The sequence below is a fragment of the Indicator indicator genome (assembly GCF_027791375.1).
Source record: "Indicator indicator isolate 239-I01 chromosome Z unlocalized genomic scaffold, UM_Iind_1.1 iindZ_random_scaffold_108, whole genome shotgun sequence".
Taxonomy (NCBI): Eukaryota; Metazoa; Chordata; class Aves; order Piciformes; family Indicatoridae; genus Indicator; species Indicator indicator.
Window position 1 is genome coordinate 76525 of NW_026539152.1, and position 21414 is coordinate 97938.

General features: G+C 50.3%; 1 protein-coding gene across 1 annotated transcript in view; it reads left to right on the top strand.

Moving 5' to 3' along the window:
* The window catches only part of LOC128979964 (unconventional myosin-Vb-like), a 93475-nt gene that overhangs the window by 54819 nt on the left and 17242 nt on the right, over nt 1–21414 (top strand). Inside the window, exons 5-7 of the mRNA XM_054398357.1 lie at nt 16137–16293; nt 19654–19797; nt 21235–21316. Of these exons, the coding sequence (XP_054254332.1) occupies nt 16137–16293; nt 19654–19797; nt 21235–21316 (383 nt within the window). The remainder of the gene's footprint in view (nt 1–16136; nt 16294–19653; nt 19798–21234; nt 21317–21414) is intronic.

Below are 21414 nucleotides of genomic sequence, written 5' to 3' on the forward strand. Positions count from 1 at the left end.
TAGATTCTCTAAGCAGAGGCTTAGGTTCTGGTACACCATTACCATGTGGGGACAGAGTGCCAGCATAGAACTTGAGGAGTTTGCTGGTGTTACAGTGATAGTGAAGTTCTCCAGTGCTTTATCACCTGCCTCAGGCTGATAGTGTCTGTGAGGTGGGGATGGAGACATCTCCACAGGTGGCTGTAAGTCTCTGCCAGATCCTCTGCTGTTATCCCATTATCATGGGATGTCAATTTAAAAGGAGCAGGGAAAAGAACAATGGGGGAGAAAAATGCTTTGAGTCAGCTGGACAAGAGGGTGCAGAGGATTTGCAACAACATCTGGTCCCTTTTTTTGGGACAAAATAGTTCACAAAGCATCTAAACATCTACTGTGATTTGGACATGAGTTCAAACTCTGCTTTGGATGGAAGCTTTTCCCAAAGTGGATGCTTTGCAGAGAGTTGCTTTGCATCTCAAACAGCCTGAAAAAGGGCAAGTGATTAAAATTCATATGTGACAGCCTCTAATTGTTACCCTGGCCAGCAATTCTGAAGCTCCCAGCAATACCCAGTGTTGGACTTAGAGCACTTGGTGGAGTCAACTGGCTCCAAGTGCTGCTAGCAGAGGTGATTGAATCAGGTGTTGAGGTGGTAGATGGATGGCATTTTCTGATGGACCACTAAGTGAGGACCAGGGGGATAAAGTCCTTCCCACTGTAAGTAAGATCAGGTTCAGGACCACCTGAGGAAGCTGAACATTACACAAGTCTAGGTGACCTGATGGGATGCATTCCAGAGTCCTGAAGGAACTGGCTGATGTAGTTGCCAAGCCACTCTCCATGATATTTGAAAAGTCCTGGCAGTCAGGTGAGGTCCCTGGAAGAAGGGAAATTTGGTCATCATTTTGAAAAATGGTAGAAAAGAGGAACCTGGAGATTACTAACCTGTCAGCCTCACCTCTGTGCCTGGGGTGATCATGGAACAGATCCTCCTGGAAACTCTGATGAGACACGTGGAGGACAGGGAGGTGATCTGAGACAGCCAGCAGGGCAAGCCCTGCCTGACCAGCCCAGTGGCTTTCTGCAATGGAGTGACTGCATCAGTGGACAAGGGAAGAGCAACAGATGTCATCTGCCTGGACTTCTGTAAAGCCTTTGACACAACCCCCACAGCATCCTTCTCTCGAAGCTGGACAGAGATGGATTTGATGGGTGGAATGTCCAGTGCACAAGGAACTGGCTGGGTGGTTGCATCCAGAGGGTGGTGGTCCACAGCTCAGTGTGCAGATGGAGCTGGGTGACAAGTGGTGTCCCTCAGGGGTCTGTACTGGCACCAGTGCTGTCCAACATCTACATCAGTGCTATAGACAGTGAGATTGAGGCACCCTCAGCAGGTCTGCAGATGACACCAAGCTGAGTGGTGCAGGTGACAAGACTGAGGGACAGGATCCATCCCCAGGGACCTGACCTGGCTGGAGAAGGGTGCTGAGGAGAACCTCAGGAGGTTCAATCAGGTAAAATGCAAGGTCCTGCACCTGGGTTAGGGCAACCCTTGATATCAGTCCAGGCTGGGGTCCTGGAGAGAAGGAGCTGGGGGAGGAGCTGGACAGGAGCCAGCAATGGGCACTGGCAGCACAGGAGGGCAATGGCAGCCTGGGCTGCATCCAAAGCAGCATGGCCAGAGATGGAGAGGAGATCCTGCCCCTCTGCTCTGCTCTGGGGAGACCTCACCTGCAGGGCTGGGGACAGATACAGAGCCCTCAGCAGGAGAGAGGCATGGAGCTGATGGAATGGGGCCAGAGGAGGCCACAAAGATGATCAGGGAGCTGGAGAACCTCTGCTGTTGGGTCTGCTCAGGCTGGAGAAGGCTCCAGGGAGGCCTTAGAGCAGCCTTCCAGTATCTGAAGGGGATCTACAGGAAAGCTGGAGATGGACTGTTTAGAAGGATCAGTAGTGATAGGAAGAGGGGCAATGGATGGTTTGAAGCTGGAGCAGAGCAGATGTAGGTTGGATATTAGGAAGGATCTTTCTACTTGAGGGTGGTGGAACACTGGAATAGGTTGCCCAGAGATGTGACCCTGAGCTGCCTGATCTACCTGGGGATGTCCCTGCTCACTGCAGGGGGCTTGAACAAGATGACCTTCCAATTTGATACAGTCTGTGATTCTGTGATCATTCAGTGATTGCTCATAGGTGTTTGGAGCTATTTGTGCTTTGGGACAGGACGGTGCAACCACCTCCTGCTCTGATCTTGGTCTCCATTGCCCTGACAAGGTGCCTTGTGTGTTGATGTCTTTTTCTGCTGCAGAATCACAGAATCCCAGCATGGTGAGGGGTTGGAGGGGACCTCTGGAGATCATCCAGTCCAACCTTCCTGCTGAAGCAGGGCACGCACAGCAGTTTGCCCAGGATCACATCCAGTCAGTTTTGGAATCTCTTCAGAGAAGGAGATTCCACAACCTCTCTGGGCAGCCTGCTCTAGTTCTGTCACCCTCAAAGTCAAGAAGTTTCTCCTCACAGCACCTCCTGGGTCCCAGTTTGTGCTGTTGTCCTCTTGCTGCGTACCACTGACAAGAACTGTCCTCATCCTGTTGCCCTGCATCCACCTTTTAGATATTGATAGCATTGTGCTACTGAAAGTGAACTAAAAGCCTAGAGGGAGGGTCCAGGTTGCCTGGGGAGCCAGCACAGCTGCTGATGCCCTGGCTGATTAATTCTTGCTTTTCTCCTAGAGAACAAAAGGTCCCTTGTGTGCCTCAGTCGCAGCAGTGGCTCTGATTTCCTTCTGTGTCATTGCTCTGCGCAGAAGCCTCAAGTCTGGCAGAAATTCCCCTTTCCAGCTTTGTTTCTGCTGAAGTCAGCCTGACCAGCAGCTTTCCGAACAGCAGCAGGGATTGCTTCTCACTTCTCTCCCTGACCCACACTCCTCTTGATGAATTTGTCCCATCACTCAGGTGATGGGGCAGGAGAAGGAGCCCTCCAAAAGCTTTCTGAAGCCCTCAGTGGGCGCTCAAAACACCTTTCAGAAATGAGGAGCAAGAACTGAGGTCTTAATCATAGATCATAAATCAAACCTTGAAAGCATCATAAACCTCTGGCTAAACATTCAGTGTGTTTTCCAGCTGGCACAGCTGGATCTCATCATGACAGCAATGTCATATCACACCCATGGACCTCTTCCCTGGCATGGCATGGCAGCAGGTCGTGTCAGCATCTAAAGGCAAAATAAGTGCCATGCTCAAGTCTTGGAGTGAAAAAGATGTTGGATAATAAAAGAGTTGCAAAAGCCTCTTAAGAAATGTATGGACTGGGAGAAATGCCACAGTCTGTTCACAGGCTGATGCTGTCCCAGATGCAGGTGAATCTCTCTACAAGGACATTGAGGAGCTGGAGCAGGTCCAGAGAAGGGCTGCAAAGCTGGGGCAGGGTCTAGAGAACAGGGCTGGGGAGGAGCAGCTGAGGGAACTGGGGTTGTTCAGCCTGGGGAGAAGAAGGTTGAAGGGAGACCCAGACCTATACAGCTCTGGGAAGGGAGGCTGGGGCCTGGTAGGGGTTGGTCTCTTCTCCCAAGTTACAAGAGGTAGGGCAAGAGGAAACTGCCTCGAGCTGCACCAAGGGAAGTTTAGTTTGAAGGTGAGGAGCAATTTCTTTCCGGAAGAATTGGTTAAGCATTGGTCAGGGCTGCCTAGGGCAGTGGTGGAGTCCCCATCTGTAGAGGGCTTTCAAAGCTGTGTAGCTGTGGTGCTGAGGGCTGTGGTTTGGTGGTGACCTGGCAGTGCTGGGTTAATGGTTGGACTGGATGATCTCAAGCAACTCTTCCAACCAAAAGCACTCTGTGATTCTCTGCCTGCAAGCTGCAAGACAGAAGTATCTTGCTCTGGTCCTGGTATAATTGTGCTAAATCAAAAATGCAGAATGTTTGAATATGAAAAGGCTCTGCAGACCTTGACTGACCCTTGCAGTGCTGGTGGAAAAGCAGATGTCTTGGTACCCTGCTGGTTAGACTGGAGTTGCTTCTTACCATGGTGAAGATGATCTTGAAGTGTTGTTGGAAATTAAGATAGGGAGGAGGGATTTGGTGGACGGGTGAGTTCAGCTTCTGTCTGTTGGGGCTGCTGGTCTGGCCTGCAGCTTGGTGGATACTGGATAATACCCACAGATGATCTGTGTCCTGATTGAGGTGCTGATGGGGCTGAGGATGGCCACAACCATTCTCCTTTCTGCTGGAGTTTTTGGAAAAAGAGCAGAAATTGCTGCATTGACTCTGCCCATAACCTAATAGAGGAGAGGAGGAGGAGGAGGAGGGCGGCTGTGGGCATGGTGGGGGATGTCCTTTGATAGCACTTGAAATTTCAAGCTTTAAAAGAGGATTTAAAACTGTACAATAAGAGAGCAGACAGGAGTTAAAAGAGAGATTAACCTCCTGACAGAGATGCAAGAGAAATCAGACAGGCTCCATAAATAGGGCTGGATGCTGTCTCCTGTTAGAGGCAGGGAAGGGTTTAGGGATTCTGGGGAATGAGGCTGGATTGGGGTGGGGTTACTGTTGCTCAGCTGGGCTTTGTGGCAGGTTGCATCCTAAAATTCAAGCTCTGGTCAGAAAAAAGAGTCAGAAGAAAACACTAATGTCCTTGAATTAGTGCAGCCCTGTGGAGAAGGCCTCAGGGGTGCTGGGGGTGCAGAGCTGGACATGAGCCAGCACCAAGCACTGCCAGCCCAGAGCCAGCCCTGTGCTGGGCTGATCCCCAGCAGTGTGGGCAGCAGGGGCAGGGAGGGGATTCTGCCCCTCTGCTGTGCTCTGCTGAGACCCCCCCTGCAGGGCTGGGGCAGCTCTGGAGTGCTCAGCACAGCACAGACAGGGAGCTGGTGGAGCAGGGCCAGAGGAGGCCACAGCAATGCTGGCAGGGCTGGAAGGGCTCTGCTGGGAGGCTCCAGGCTGAGAGAGTTGGGCTTGGGCAGCCTGCAGAAGAGAAGGCTCCAGGGAGACCTTCTGGTGGCCTTGCAGTGCTTCAAGAGACCTAGAAGAAAGCTGGGGACAGAGTTTTTGTCAGGTCCTGTTGTGAAAGGACAAGGGGTGATGGTTTGAACTGAAAGAGGGAGATTGAGAGTGGAGAGAAGGAAGAAATGTTTTAGGCTGAGAGTGGTGAGAGCCTGACCCAGGTTTCCCAGAGAGGTGGGAGATGTCCCATCCCTGGCAGCATTCCAGGTGAGGTTGTTTGGGGCTGTGAGCAACCTGCTGTGGTTGGGGATGTCCCTGCTGAGTGCAGGGGGGTGGACTGGATGGGCTTTAAAGTTCTCTTCCAACTGAAACCAGTTTCTGATTCTACAAATTCAAGAAGTAGACAAACCAAGTGGGATCTTTTCAGTGAGATGGGGAGAAGGTTTGGGAAAGCTATCACATAAACATGCCTGTGCTGGTGTTAGACCTCAGGGTTTGCAAAAGCAGCTGGACACAACTTTACTAGAGGTGATATAAAGGTAGAAGAAAACAAGAGAGAGACTCCAGGTAACATTTCCTGAGAACCAGAGTAGAGATTCTGCAGTCTTACTCACCCTGCTATAAGTGAGAACAGAGATCCCCTGAGGAAAAGCAACCAACTAAATGTTCCTTTTTTTTATTTTTTTTTTTTGTCCTTTTTGAGCGTTTGGAATGAGGACAATGCCATTTGCTAACAGCTTTAATCATAAATGAGACATCCCTCACAGAAAAAATCATAAATACACATAATGGGACAGCACTTGCAGGGGAGAGCTTAAGGTCCTGAAAGTTCAGCTTCTGACTCAAGAGTAATGATGGTGTGTGAAATATCACCAGCTTGGAAGTAGCTGTAAAAGGCTACACCAGACAGGTAATTACTGCTGCAGGAGAGCTGTTGGAGCTTCAGTGTGTGAAGGCTCCAACACCAAAAGTCATCCCATGTGATGACAATGCTCCCCAACACTGCTGTGAACATCAGGGCACAATGATTTGCAGTTGCACTTGCCCACATCCCAGTCACTGCTTGCCATCCTGTGTCCTCAGTGAAGCTGTGGAGAACCCAAAGCCCCCACAGGGATGGTCCCACTGGTTTCTGAAAGTTCTTCTGTGGTTTCCTTAGTGCACATCAGTTGTAATTAATTTGGATGGTTGTGTTAGGAGTTTTGAAAGCGTTGGTGGCTGGTGAGGGTTGCATTGATGGAGGATCTTCTTTCTGCGAGAGCCATAGTATGGAAGGACATCTGGCTTGTCTTACTGGTGTCTACAGAGCTGAACTGGTGGTGTAGCATCTCACAGGCTTGGACAGGAGAAAGCCTGACAGGGCCTGAAGCAACCTGCTCCAGCAGAAGATGTCCCTGCCCATGGTGGAGGGGTTGGATTTACGTGATCTTGGAGGCCCCTTCCAGTCCAAACCATTCTATGTTTCTTGCCCCTGTGTGATACTTTTAGAGAGAACACTGGACCCAGGGCAGTAGTGGAGCCCCCTGGAGAGACTTCAAAGCTGTGTAGCTGTGGTGCTGAGGGCCATGGTTCAGTGGTGACCTGGCAGTGCTGGGTTAATGTTTGGACTCAATGATCTTCGAGATCTCTTCCAAACCAAAACCTTTGCATGATTTGATGACACAGTACAAAGCCTTCTCCCTCTGCAGCGCTCCACAGGGGCCAGCTGCTTGTGGGTGGGTTGGGTGGGTGCCAGGGATTGCAGAAAAGAGCATCAGCATGCCAGGGAGCTGATAAAATTGGCTGGGTGCTTGTTTTCCCTCCCGCTAGAAATGGCACACAAAGGAACCGCTGACCTTGTTTCAGCGTGGCCGAGGAGCTCTCCATCTCCAAGGGGCTATGCAAAGCATAAATCCTGGGAGAAGGTCATCCCTCTCTCCTGCCTGCCCTCAGGAATGGGTTGGAGGGGCTGCAAGACAGCTCAGCATTTTGCAGGCGGGAATTTTCTTCCCTTGTTGAAGGGGCATTTCCAGCCGGCTGCACAAAGCCGCTTGGTGAGGAAGTACCTTAATGAGCTGGGACCAGTGGGACTCCCACTGCTCTTTACAGGAGAAGTAACGGGTGTGCTGGAGCATGGCATAAAACACACTCTGACCTCTGCAGAGACATCTTAATTGCAGCTTGGTATTTGATCTCAGCCTTGGAAACGTCAGGTTGATAATGTGTGTTAAATGGTGTTGCACAGAGGGGAAGGGAACACTTGGCGCTGCTGCTGACTGCCACAGGAGAGGTTAATTTGCATCTTACCCCTACTTTGAGCACTATTCTTACTGCCAAACCCTACTTTGAGCACTATTCTTTCTGCCAAACCTTTCCCATTTAGGGCCAAACTGGTATTTTTAGGCTTTTTTTTTTTCCCCCAGTAACTGAGAGAGATGCAGACTCCTGTTTTCTCTCTGGCTTCTTGCTACAACCCAAATGTCTGTGAGCAAATCAACTCAGCAGTTGCACAGGACAGAGCCTGAGTGTACATCACACAGGACAGCATAGACAGGGACCTGTTGGAGGCCTGGATGTTGTGGGAGGGCTGGAAGCTTTCTGCTCTGAGGCCAGGCTGAGAGAGTTGGATTTGGTCAGCCTGGAGAAGAGAAGGCTCCAGGGAGACCTTCTGGTGGCCTTTCAGGACCTTCAGGGGGCCTAGGAGAAAGATTGGGACAGACATTTGAGCAGGGTCTGTTGTGACAGGCCAAGGGGTGATGATTTGAACTAAAAGAGGAAGATTGAGGGTGGAGAGAGGGAAGAAATGCTTGACACTGAGGGTAGTGAGAGCCTGTGCCAGGCTGCCCAGAGAGGTGGGAGATGTCCCATCCCTGGAAACATTCCAGCTGAGGTTGGTTGTGGCTGTGAGCAACCTGCTCTATTTGCAGATGTCCCTGCTGACTGGAGGGGATTTGGAGTAGATGATATTTAAAGCTCCCTCCCAACCCAAACCACTCTGGGACTCTATGGTTCTACATCATCCCCAATGCATCCTCTTGAGTAAAATCCTGGATGGGCTGTGCAGGGTCTGATATCCCCTGGGGACACCTCCAGCAGCTGAGGCTGCACTCACCCCCCATGCCACGCATGAGTATTGGACTAGATGACCTTTAAAGGTCCCTTCCACCCCAAACAACTCTGGAATTCTATGATTCTACATCATCCCCAATGGATCCTCTTGAGTAAAACCTTGGATGGGCTGTGCAGGGTCTGACACCCCCAGGGGTCACCCCCAGCAGCTGAGGCTGCACTCACCACCGATGCCAGGGATGTGTTATTCTAAAAATTAAAGCCCATGAGTAAAACATGCTGCTGCCAGCCTTGCCAGTGATGTTGCTCCAGACTGCAGTTTGAGGGGGGATGCAATCCAGTGCTCATTAAATTCCTGCATTTTGGCTTATTGCTAACAAATCTAAGAGGTTGTTTTCAGCCTGGACAGCACAGGGCAGCACCACGCTCCAGCCTGTTGTGCACCAGGGCTTTGTGACTGTTCTTCTTGTGGTCAGGCTGGATTCAGACTGCAGCACTTGAAGCATTTTTAATCTTCAGATGGCTTTATGAGCACTAATCCTCCAAGCAGCCAGAAAGTAGGTTAAATATGATTTCCACTCTGGAGAGACTCATTGACTGTGTTATGCGATGTGGAGAATTAGTGTCGGACCTGGGATTAGAGCTGGAGTGACCCCGATCATTATTTGCAGAGTCTGACTCTACCTTCATTTGCTTTTATTTTTTTTTTTCCGTCTCAGAGGAGCCATAGGTTTAGTGCAGCTGGTTTTGCTTTTGCTGCTGAGGTCAGGATGAAGTTGTGCAGTGGTTTGATTAAGCTTCTGCTGGCTGTGATGGTTTTCTGAAAGAGATGATGGTTCAACAAGACCAAGCACAGGGTCCTGCATTTGACTTAGGGCAATCCCAGGCACTGATATAAGCTGGATAGCAGCCCTGAAGAAAAGAGCTTGGGGGTGCTGGTGGATGAGAAGCTCAACAGGAGCTGTCAATGTGCACTTGCAGCCCAGAAAGCCAACCAGAGCCTGGGCTGCAGCAGGAGAAGTGTGGCCAGCAGGGCCAGGGAGGTGATTCTCCCCCTCTGCTCCACTCTGCTGAGACCACACCTGGAGCTCTGGGAACAGTTCTGGAGCCTCTGTTCCAGGAAGGATCTGGAGGTGCTGGAAGGTGTCCAGAGAAGGGCCATGAGGATGAGCAGAGGGCTGGAGCTGCTCTGCTCTGGAGACAAACTGAGAGAGTTGGGGTTGTGCAGGCTGGAGAGGAGAAGGCTCCCAGGAGACCTTCTTGTGGCCTTCCAGTATCTGAAGGGGGCTACAGAAAAGCTGGGGAGGGACTTTGTAGGGTGTTAGGTAGTAATAGGACTGGGGGGAATGGGGGTGTTAGGTAGTAATAGGACTGGGGGGAATGGATCCAAGCTAGAGGAGGGAAGATTCAGATTGGATGTTAGGAAGAAATTCTTCCCCCTGAGGGTGGTGAGAGACTGGCAGAGGTTGCCCAGGGAGGTGGTGGAAGCCTCATGCCTGGAGGTTTTTGCAGCCAGGCTGGAGGTGGCTGTGAGCAACCTGCTGTAGTGTGAGGTGTCCCTGTTAGTGGCAGGGGGTTGGATCTGGGTGCTCCTTGAGGTCCCTTCCAACCCTGACAATTCTGTGAATAGTGGAAATGAGTCCTGTAATTTCTAAGTATCTTCTCGTGGGCTTGAGGTTACTGCTTTAAAGAAGGTTGTCTTTGGAAGACATTTGGCTGTGTTCAGGTCTGGAGAACATTTGGCATCTCTTTGTCTTCAAACACTTCTGCTTTCAATCAACGTTGGTGAAGACTATGGGTCTTGGATGTCTACAGATGCACTCAGATGCCCTTGACAGACAGACAGAGGGGTTGTGTGAACTGGTGATGAGAACCATCTTTGTCATAGAATCATGAAATCATGACCTCTAAGATCATTAAGTCCAACCTTCTACCCAACACCTCCGTGACCACTAGACCATGTCCCAGAGTACCACATCTACTTGTTCCTTGAACACCTCCAGGGATGGTGACTTCACCACCTCCCTAGGCAGCCTGTTCCAAGTGCCTGACCAAATAGCTGTCCTTGGGTTCAACTGTGTCTCAACTTGACCTGTGAAGGGAGGTGGTGGGTTGAAAATCCCCCCCCAACATTAACTTTGCCAGACCAGCTCAGCTGGAAGCCAATGAAAGCTCTATTTACAAGCTAAACTACAATCTACAATGACATGCAATGGATAGGTACAAATGTGCAGTATTTAGGGATTTACAATTAATGAACAGCACAAGAACTCCCCTGGCCAAAGACCAGGGGAAGCTAATAAGCTTCTCCCTCTCTGGCTCCCCTTACCCCCCAGGGGGTGAGAGTCCAGCAGAGGCTCCAAAAGCTGCTGAAGGGCCTGAAGCATCTCTGTGAGGAGGAAACTCTCTGAGATCCCTGGGGCTGTTGAGCCTGGAGAAGAGCAGCCCCAGAGGGCATCTGAGCAATGCTCAACAAGAGAGAAAGGCTGGGGGGGGGGCAAGAGGCTGGGGCCAGACTCTTTGCAGTGGTGCCCAGGGACAGGCCAAGGGGCAAGGGGCACAAAGTGGCACCCAGGAGGCTCCACCTGAACAGGAGGAGAAAGTTGTTTGTTGTGAGGGTGGTGGAGGGCTGGAGCAGGCTGCCCAGAGAGGTTGTGGAGTGTCCTTGTGTGGAGAGCTTGCAACCCCCCCTGATCCTTGTGCTGCTGGGCAAGCTGCTGTGGGTGCCCTGCTGGAGCAGGAGGTCTGGATGATCTCCTGAGGTCCTGTCCCTCTCACACCATACTGGGATTCTGTGAGTGTCTGATTTGTTTTCGTGGGCTGGGTGCCTCAACCCGCTCCTGCTGGGTGTGTGACCAGGGCTGAGAGTCTTGATGGGTGTTACTCATTACATGACAAATGTCTGCACAAGAGGAGGTGAGTTTCTCATCTGCAAAGCAGCTTCTGAACAGGTATTGCTGCTTGGAGATGACACATTGAATTAGCAAAGTGAAGCAAAGCATTCAGGTTGCACAGGCAAACAACAGACCATAGGCTGTATCAGGTGCCACCAAGACTGGCATCCTTCAACTTTTGATGTGTTCTTGCCTCTTACATGGAAGAAATCATCCTTGCCTTTGTTCTGCTTGGACTTCTGTGTCTGAATGTCTTTGCCAGTGTCTCTGATTGATAGAGACTCTAGCTCACATCACTGTATGAGTTTTCCAGGCTTCTCAAAGCACAGAGACAGAAGTGGTGCAGACCCATGGGACTGAAGGTTGGGAAGTGCCATTTTAAAATGCCTTATAGCTGATTTTAGGTGGTAGCACAGGCATCCACAGGCATCTATCACTGGAGCCTAATTCCCTTTGTAAGCCCTGCTGGATGAACATGAGTGTGTTGTGTGCCAGCCCATGCAGCACATGATTTGTTTGCCATGGGGAGAAAAGCACTGCTGAGAGTTGTACCAGCAGAAGAGGCCATGGTGGCAGCCCTGAGGAGCACAGGAGCCCCAGGAGGAGCTGGGATTCACCCACAACATTTCACTTTGCCTGCTCTTCATTCCCACAATCGTTTTCTTCTGTGCTGATGCTGCCAGAATGGACCTTGTTTGAAGCCACTCTGTTGCATGCTGCACCTGCACAGTGGTCAACCATTGCAGGTTTTATTCCATACTGAACAGAAGCACTTTCTGCCTGGTTTTAACCAGTTCTTCTCACTGAGCAGCCTCTTTGCTGCCAAGCTCCTTGGGGTTTGTCTGTCCTTCCCTGCTGGTGCCAGCAGCTGGGTAGCTTGGACACCAAAGACGGGAAAGTCTCTGTAGTCTGTGTTCTTGGAGCTAGAAAAGAAATATCTGATTTTTTCTTCAGTACAGCACAGACAGTGACCTGTTGGAGCAGGGCCAGAGAAGACCACAGCAATGCTGGCAGGGCTGGAAGGGCTCTGCTGGGAGGCTCCAGGCTGAGAGAGTTGGGCTTGGGCAGCCTGCAGAAGAGAAGGCTCCAGGGAGACCTTCTGGTGGCCTTGCAGTGCTTCAAGGGGGCTGGAAGAAAGCTGGGGACAGAGTTTTTGTCAGGTCCTGTTGTGAAAGGCCAAGGGGTGATGGTTTGAACTGCAAGAGGGAGATTGAGAGTGGAGAGAAGGAAGAAATGTTTGAGAGTGAGGGTGGTGAGAGCCTGTCCCAGGTTGTCCAGAGAGGTGGGAGATGTCCCATCCCTGGTGAGGTTGTTTGTGGCTGTGAGCAACCTGCTGTAGTTGCAGACGTCCCTTTCAAACCGTTGTGTGATTCTATGATTTTACATCATCCCCAATGCATCCTCTTGAGTAAAACCCTGAATGGGCTGTGCAGGGTCTGACATCCCATGGGGACACCTCCAGCAGCTGAGGCTGCACTCTCCCAGAATGCCAGGCACGAGTATTGGACTAGATGACCTTTAAAGGTCCCTTCCAGCCCCAAACTGTTCTCTGGTTCAGTCAGCATGCATTCTCCACCAAAAAAAACCCCAATGGACTTGCTGCAAACAAAGGAGCTTGAGTGGCTTTGCTGTCTTACTTGGAAGCCAGCAGCTCTCTCATTATTTTATTGCTCTCATAACAACTCCAGAAGTTTTCTTGTGCCATGGAGAGCTCACCTGACCTGCATTTAATAAATGCAGCAGCACAGCAGCCATCAGGGCAAACTCTGTACAAGCATGACCTGGTAGAGTGGCTGCAGTAGCTGTTAGTGGTGCTGGCTGTGGTTTTTCTCAGCAGGTTCAGTGATGATACTTTTGAAGAAAGGGAAGCTCAAAGGAGGAAGAAACCACTCAGGATGACACCTAGAAGGCAATATGTGATGTGAAGACTGTGAATCTGGATTGCTTCTTTGATAAACAGCTTGGTGTTTTGGTCTCTGCCTCCTCCAGCCAGGCACAGCCACGTAGTTGATGTGGAGAAGTTGTGGAAGAGGTCAGAATTGGTAATAGAGGTCTCAGTGATGAATCTTAGAAGAAAATGGGTTTCACAGAATCACAGGATGGTCTGGGTTGGAAGGGACCTTCCAAGGCCATCTAGTCCAGTAAGCAGGAGCATCCTCAACTAGATCAGGTTGCCCCAAAGTTGTTTCAAGACATGAAGCCAATCCACCTTTGCATTTTCAGAGCTCCTTTTGCAGGGACAGTGCTTGCTGGCAGAGGTCTTGGTTGCTGCCTCTTTCTTCTTCTCCCTCACCTCTAATGATGAGTAGTCTGTACATCCCCACTTGGCAGCCCATGCCAAAGCCTCTCTGCCTGCTCCTTCCCTTGTAGCTGACACGAGCTTTAGGTCTTGCATCCTACTCATAGCCAGCATGGAATGTTCTCTGCTGGAGCTCAGCAAGTGCTGAGCTGTCCATGGCTGTCCATGAAGGTGATCAAGCTTCTCTCTTCCTTGACTCAGAGATAAACCAGGATCCTGGCAACTGCTTCTGTGAGTTTGCCCACCATGCTTCTGCATTTGGTGCTTGGTCTTCCTTCCTCACTTCGGAGCTGGCAGAGTTTTCCTCTGCTGGGCTCATCTGCCTGATGGCTCGTGCTGCAGAAAGAGCTTTGTCATGCCCCCATGGCAGTCTAAAGGTGTCAGACTGCCACATTGGCAGCCCTGTGCCAGGATCCTGCCAACTGGCTGCCTGCAAGGGAGTCGTGGTGGCTTTGCCAAGGCGTGTGGGAAGTACACAGCTGTGACTTAGCAAGTCCTAGGTGAGCTGTGGAGGCTGTCCCCACCTGAGATGAGTCACAGGGAGCTGGCTCCTGGTTGTTGACTGCCTAGGTGAGGTTGTGCTGGGTTCACAGGTGATGTTTACTGCCTGATAGCTGGAGCAGTTGCAGCTTCCTCTGGCCTTCCTGCTGGTGGATGCCCAGGAGAGCAGTGGAGCTGCATTAAGATGTACTTTATGCATTAATCCCTGAGGAATATAAGCATGGCTGGAAGTCAGCTCACCAGTCCTCTCTTGCTGGAACCATCACAAAGTTGTGGTTTGCACCAAAGTGTGACATGTTTTCTAACTGCCCAGGGCAGTTAAAAGTGGAGTCCCCATTCCTCCAGGGACTTAAAAGCCACGTAGCTGTGGTGCTGAGGGACATGGTTTACTGGTGACCTGACAGTGCTGGCCTAAGAGTTAGACTTGATGATCTCCTAAAGGCCTCTTTCAAGCAAGATCATTCTTTGATTCTAGAATTCTAATAGCTCAGCAATAGGCTGGTTGAGCAAGTTTCACAACTAATTGCTCATATTTTGTTGAGAAAACTCTTGAGGTCTTGAGGGAAGGCTTTGGAGGGGAAATTAAATACAAAATATTAGCAGCTGATGTTCAGCTGAAGCCTGTTCATGGTTCTCCAGACAAATACCAAGCAGCAGAGGTTTGTGGTTAGGCTGCCATGAGGAACAGGTGTGAGGAACAGGCTTCCCAGTGCTGGGCTACATGGTCCAATCATGAAAAGACCAGCAAGTGTTCATTTTGTGCTGTCTCTGCAAGCCCTTGGAGATGTTCAGGAGATGTTCAGAGTGTCCTTTATGTTTGAGATGAGATCTATCACAGTTGTGTGTTTTTCAGTGTTACTTTGGTAGAGCCCTAATAAATCCAGCATCACAATGTCAGGAATGGGGGAAACAGATGTGTGAAGGTGGGAGGTTGTTATGGGTTGGATGTGCACCCCAAAAAATTGGAAATTTACCCCCAGAGTAGATTTACCCCTAGAGTAAATTTACCACACTAACTGAGAATTTTTGGAAGCAGAATGAAATTGTGTTTACTAAAGTGGACCAAAATATAAAAGTATAAAGGGCAATAGACCTATACAAGGTATACTTACATATATTTGCAGTTCAACAACATCAGAATACCCCCCTTGTACAAACTCACACTCCCCTGGCCAGCCCACAGCTAACAAACTGCCTCTACCCATCCCAGTCAGTTCTTACCATAGCCTAAACAAGAACGACCAGGCCAAGCAACCAAAGTCAGAGAACAGAGGTAGAGAGAAACAAGCAAGCCAGCCAGAAGCAGAAAAGAGAGAATACACTCTGTGTTCCTAAACTATATAGAAATTTGCAGAACCAATGAAATGGGAGAGATGTGGAGGTGCTGCAGCCAGTGCAGAAGAGGGCACGAAGCTGGGGAAGGGCTTGGAGAATAAATCTTATGAGGAGCGACTGAGGGAGCTGGGGATGGTTAGTTTGGAGGGGAGGAGGCTGAGGGGAGACCTCATTGCTGTCTGCAGCTACCTGAAAGGACATCATAGAGAGGTTGGTGCTGGTCTCTCCTCACAGGTGATGAGTGATAGAGTAAGAGGGAATGGCCTCAAGGTATGACAGGGTAGGTTTAGACTGGACAGCAAGAGTGGTCAGGCACTGGAATGTGCTGCCCAGGTTGGTGGTTGAGTCACCAACCCTGGGTGTGTTTAAAGGTGGTTTGGATGTGGTGCTTGGGGATATGGTTTAGGGCTGACCCTTGCAGAGTAGGGTTAATGGTTGGACTTGGTGATCGTGAGGATCTTTTTCAACCTGAATGTTTCTGTGATTCTGTGAAATAAACTTGTCTCTGTTAATTTGCTCAGCCTCTTAGACAAATTTGTCCAGCCCCTGGACTGAGTCCTCCGGAAAAAAGTCTAAGTCTTATTTACAATTAAGCATAACCTTTAAAAGCTGTAACAGATGTGAATGAGCTGTTAGCAAGCAGATCATAGGCTCACAGGATGTTAGGGGTTGGAAGGGACCTCCAGAGATCCTCCAGTCCAAGCCCCCTGCCAGAGCAGGAGCACAGAACCCAGCACAGGTCCCACAGGAACACATCCAGACAGGGCTGCAAAGGCTCCAGAGAAGGAGACTCCACAACCTCTCTGGGCAGCCTGCTCCAGGCCTCTGGCAGCCTCCCAGGGCAGAAGTTCCTCCTCCTGCTGAGGTGGAACCTCCTGTGCTGCACTTTCCATCCCTTGCCCCTTGGCCTACCCCAGGGTGCAGCTGAGCAGAGCCTGTCCCTGTCCCTGTCCCCTCCTTCTTGACCCCCAGCCCTCAGCTCTTGACAGACATTGAGCAGATCCCTCTCAGCCTTCTCCTCTGCAGACTGCACAGCCCCAGGGCTCTCAGTCTTTCTTCATAGGAGATGTTCAAGTCCCCCAGTCGTCCTCATGGACAGGTGAATGCTCAGAAGGTGTTTTTGTTCTCTCTGGCACGACAGGGATGAGAGGAACCAGTCCATCATCGTGAGCGGGGAGTCTGGCGCGGGGAAGACCGTCTCGGCCAAGTACGCCATGCGCTTCTTCGCCACCGTCGGCGGCTCTGCCAGCGAGACCAACATCGAGGCCAAAGTCCTGGCATCCAGCCCCATCATGGAGGTACGTGGTGGGTTGAGATTGCCTCCCTCCCCCAGCATAAAATTGCCAGGTGTCACCTCTGTTGGAAAGCAAATGAAGGTGTGTTTGCGAGAAAAAGCACTGTCTAGAAATACGGAATCACAGAATCACAGAAACATTCAGGTTGGAAAAGACCCTCAGGATCACCAAGTCCAACCCAGAACACTGCTCTGCAACGGTCACCCCTAACACATTCAGGGTTGGTGACTCCACCACTTCCCTGGGCAGCATGTTCCAATGCCTATTCACTCTTGCTGTGAAAACTTCTTAATGTCCAGTCTAAACCTGCCCAGTTGTAGCTGAGGTCATTCCTTCTCGTTCTGTCACTAATCACTTGTGAGAATAGACCAGCACCAGCCTCTCTACAACCTCTTTCAGGTAGTTGTAGACAGCAGTGAGGTCTCCCCTCAGCCTGCTCCCCTCCAAACTAACCATCCCCAGCTCCTTCAGTCATTCCTCATAAGATTTTTTTCCCAGGCCCTTCACAGCTTCCTTGTCCTCCTCTGCACTGGTTCCAGCACCTCCACATCTCTCCTGTATTGAGGTCCCCACTTCATTGGTTCTGCAAATTTCTGTATTTCCTGTATTGAGGTGCCTAAATGCAATGATTATGTACAAAATGTGCAATGTATGGACAATTCACAAAAAACACATAACCCCCCTGGTCAAAACCAGGGGGCTACCAACAGCTTCCCTCTCCCTGCTCCCTTCCCCCCTGCACAAGGTGAAAAAGAAGAGTGGAGAGCAGCTGTTAGTACCTAGCCACAACAAAGGACACAACCAAGGTCAGCAAGCCATCAGAAGCATCTGCCAGAGCAAAGAAACTGAACAGAGAAAGAGTTAGTGAAAAGAGAGAGAGTTAGTTTACACAAACTAACTATTTGTTAGTTTTCAGGCCAATGGGATTATGTAGACCTTTTAATCACTTCCCGTTCAAAGTCTGTGGAAAATTTTCCCAGGCACAGCCTAAAACCACCACAAGGTAAAAGCTGCACGACTTACCTTTCTCCTGCTTGCAGTGATCCCTCTGTGTCTCCAGAAGCCACAAAACCGGTGGAGAGCCTTAGAGGCTTGTGAGCCAGACCTGGTCACAGAATCTTAGAATCACAGACTGGTTTGGGTTGGAAGGGACCTCCAAAACTCATCCAGTCCAACCCCCTCTGCAGTCAGCAGGGACATCCTCAACTACATCACGTTGCTCAGAGCCCTGTTGAGCTTCACCTTGAATATCTCCAGGGATGGAGCCTCAACCACCTCCCTGGGCAACCTGCTGCAGTGTTCCACTACCCCGTGGTACAGAACCTTGTTCCTCACATCCAATCTAAATCTGGTCTGCTCTAGTTTGAAGCTATTGCTCCCTGGTCCTGTCCCTGCAGGCCTTTGCAAACAGTCTCTCTCCATCCTTCTTGTAGCCCCCTTCAGGTACTGGCAGGCTACTATTAGGTCTCCATGAGCTTCCTCTTCTCCAGGCTGAACAACCCCAGCTTCCTCAGCCTGTCCTCATAGCAGAGGTGCTCCAGCTTCACAGCAGCTCTGAGCTGGACTGAAATTGCAGCAATTGACAGCCCCTGTTTAGCCCACTCCAATTGCTCCTCTTTGGGTGGTACTGAAACTGAGCCACGCTTCAAGAGCAGCCCCAGCATGGCTTGGTGAGCTGGGCTTTGGCAAGACTCCTCAGTGAGGAGCCTGAGGCCAGCAATGCTGTTGTAGTGGAGTGCAGCATTGTTCTGTGCTCAGCCTGTCCTTTGCTTAACCTTAGTTTTGGCTTAACCTGCAGGGAGGCTTCCCAGCACAGGGCCTTGTGGCCAAGTGTTCTAATAGACATGGAGGTGGTGGCTGATCCAGGATGAAGAGCATTGAGGTGCTGGAGCATTTCCAGAGAAAGGCAAGGAAGCTGATGAAGGGTCTAGAGCACAAGTGTTGTGAAGAGTGGCTGAGGGACCTGGGGTTGTTTAGTCTGGAGAAGAGAAGGCTGAGGGGAGACCACCTGGCTCTCTACAACTCCCTGCTAGGAGGCTGGAGGTCACAAGAGATAGGACAAGAGGAAACCAACTCAAGTTGCCCCAGAGGAGGTTTAGGTTTGAACATGAGGAACAATTTCTTTCCCCAAAGGGTTGTGAAGGCCTGGCCCAGGCTGCCCAGGGCAGTGGTGGAGTCCCCATCCTTGGAGGGGTTTCAGAGCTGTGTAGCTGTGGTGCAGAGGGCCATGGTTTAGTAGAGACCTATCAGTGCTGGGTTGATATTTGGACTTGATGGATTTAAAAGTCCCTTCCAACCAAAAGAATGCTATGAAATCCAAAACCACCCCAGCCCAAGATAGTCCTGCTGCCTGATGTGCAGTGCAGGCTGGAACAGTGCAACCAAGTGATAGTGCAGGTGAGCAGTCAGAGAAGCAACACAGGTGCAGGGCTGGCAGAGGATACTCAGTGGGCTTCATGCTGTTATTACTCCTTTGCTCACCTATCTCCTGTGCCCCTGTGAAATGTAGCTGCAATACCTGGAACACTCAGTAGTGTCCAAGAAAGAGCTCATAGTGCTTCCTCTTCTGTATGACCTCAGTTTTACTGCTTTAATTTTCTTGTGTTCCATTCTGAATATAATGTCCATTTCTTTCCATCAGTTCTGCACCTTCTTGAGTCTCATCATCTCAGGACAGGGGAATGGTGGTAGAAAATAAGGCTGACGTAGCTACAAAGGGGAATATTGTCCTTCTCTGGCCCTTTTGCATCACCAAGGTGCACCATGAGGTGCTCCGTGGGCTGCTTGATGGATTCCCTTGCTTGCTGTGCTGCATCCCAGATGCTTGCACATGGGCTGGACTCTCTGCTCTGCTTTATGCCTCTGCATGTGGCAGCATTACCTGCCCAAGAGGTGACAGGTGGAGAGGCACAGAGAGGCTGTGGCCACATCTCCAAATCCATGCCCTGAAGCCTGAATATTTGAAGATGAACTGCAGCTGGTTCCTACCCTCTCACAGGGTTTCATTGTCCATGTCCCCACAAAGAAAGCTGGCAGTGATGACTTCTTGAACAAAGGTGGGGGTATCCTGTGAGACAGAGGAGGAGAGATGTGGTTACTGGGATGCAGGTGCTCTAATTATGGTACAAATATTGGTGTTTAAATGCATTTTTCTTCCATAAAAATTCTGGAGACACCATGTTTTCACTGCAGAGTCCTCCCCAAAGTCAAGTTGTTCTGCTTTCCGCATCTGGGAAAGGATTTTTCCCTCCAATCCTCCCACGATTATTTCTCCCAAACTGATTACAAATTTAAATGTTAAAAAATAAACAAACAAACAAACCCAATTAGAATTAATTTAATGTTTCATTTTGTTTCATGCAGGCAATTGGAAATGCTAAAACAACGAGGAACGACAACAGCAGTCGCTTTGGGAAGTACATTGAGATTGGGTTTGATAAAAGATACCACATCATTGGGGCCAACATGAGGACCTACCTGCTGGAAAAATCACGAGTTGTGTTCCAGGTGAGGAGTTACCACACAATCCCAGCATGGTGGGAGTGGAAGAGACCTCTGCAGATCATCCAGTCCAACCCCCTGCTCCAGCAGGGCACCCACAGCAGCTTGCCAGGCAGCACAATGCCCAGGGGGTGTTGCAAGCTCTCCACACAAGGACACTCCACAACCTCTCTGGGCAGCCTGTTCCAGCCCTCCACCACCCTCACAACAAACAACTTTCTCCTCCTGTTCAGGTGGAACCTCTTGGGTTCCAGTTTGTGCCCCTTGCCCCTTGGCCTGTCCCTGGGCACCACTGCAAAGAGTCTGGCCCCAGCCTCTTGTGCCCCACAGGCCCTTTCTCTCTTGCTGAGCATTGCTCAGATCCCCTCTGGGGCTGCTCTTCTCCAGGCTCAACAGCCCCAGGGGCTCTCAGCCTTTGCTCCTCACAGAGATGCTCCAGGGCCCCTCAGCAGCTTTGTAGACTCTGTTGGACTCTCTCCAGTAGCTGCCTGTCTCTTTTGAACTGGAGGAGCCCAGACCTGACACAACACTCTACCTGAGACTTCATTAGGACAGAGTAGTGTTGCTTTTTTTATTATTTCTTTTGGGTGCTGTACCCCAGGAATTCAATAGGCTGAGCTTCTCTGTGGATTAAATTAAATCACTTAAAATGTGCAGACAAGTGTCTTGAGTTTTGAAGATGAAGGAGAGAGGCAGGAGAAGGACTGAGGAGGCAGATTCAGGAAGGCTGTCCAGGAAGGACAGTGAATGGTGTGGAGAACAAGTCTGGTGAGGAGCAGCTGAGGAAACTTGGGTTGCTTAGCCTGGAGAAAAGTTTGGGTTGGACATGAGGAACAATTTCTCATGGGAAGGGTTGTCAAGGCCTGTCCCAGGCTGCTCAGGGCAGTGGTGGAGTTCCCATCCCTGGAGGGGTTTCAAACCTGTGTAGCTGTGGTGCTGAGGGACTTGGCTCAGTAGTGACCTGGCAGTGCTGGGTTCATGGTTGGACTTGATGATCTTGAAGGTCTCTTCCAACCTAAGCAGTTTGATGGCTCTGTGATGTCTCTTCTGTGGCACATCCTGTGCCACAATGCTCAAGACAGAGTTTCTTGGTTTGTACTGGAGATCTAGCTCAGAAGCTTACAAAAGACCTCTCAGCTACAAAAATCCTGCAACCAAACAACCCTGAGAAGCCATGAGTGTAGACCTCCTCTTTTTGCATTACTGTCATTTTGCAGCCTGGTGTTAATTGTACAGTGTACATTGATCAGGACAAGGCTTAGCACCTCCTTTCTTCCAGGTGGCAGAAGGTCTCCATCTTTTGATGGCACCAACAAGGTCTTGACAGTGGAAAGCAGGGGATGGAGTCAGGGTGGCCCTGGATCAGTGGGCACTGGGCCCACTGGGTGGGGGCACTTCTGTAACTCCTTCTTGTCTCTGCTAACTCAGTGTTTTTCCCCACAGGCAGAAGATGAGCGTAACTACCACATCTTCTATCAGCTTTGTGCCTCTGCAAGTCTTCCAGAATTCAAGGACCTTGGATTAAGTAAGAACTTCTACCTCCTGGCATGCTGATGGCCACCTCCTGGGTTTGATGACAACAGAAAAACATAGAATCATGGAATTGTTTTGGTTGGAAAACAC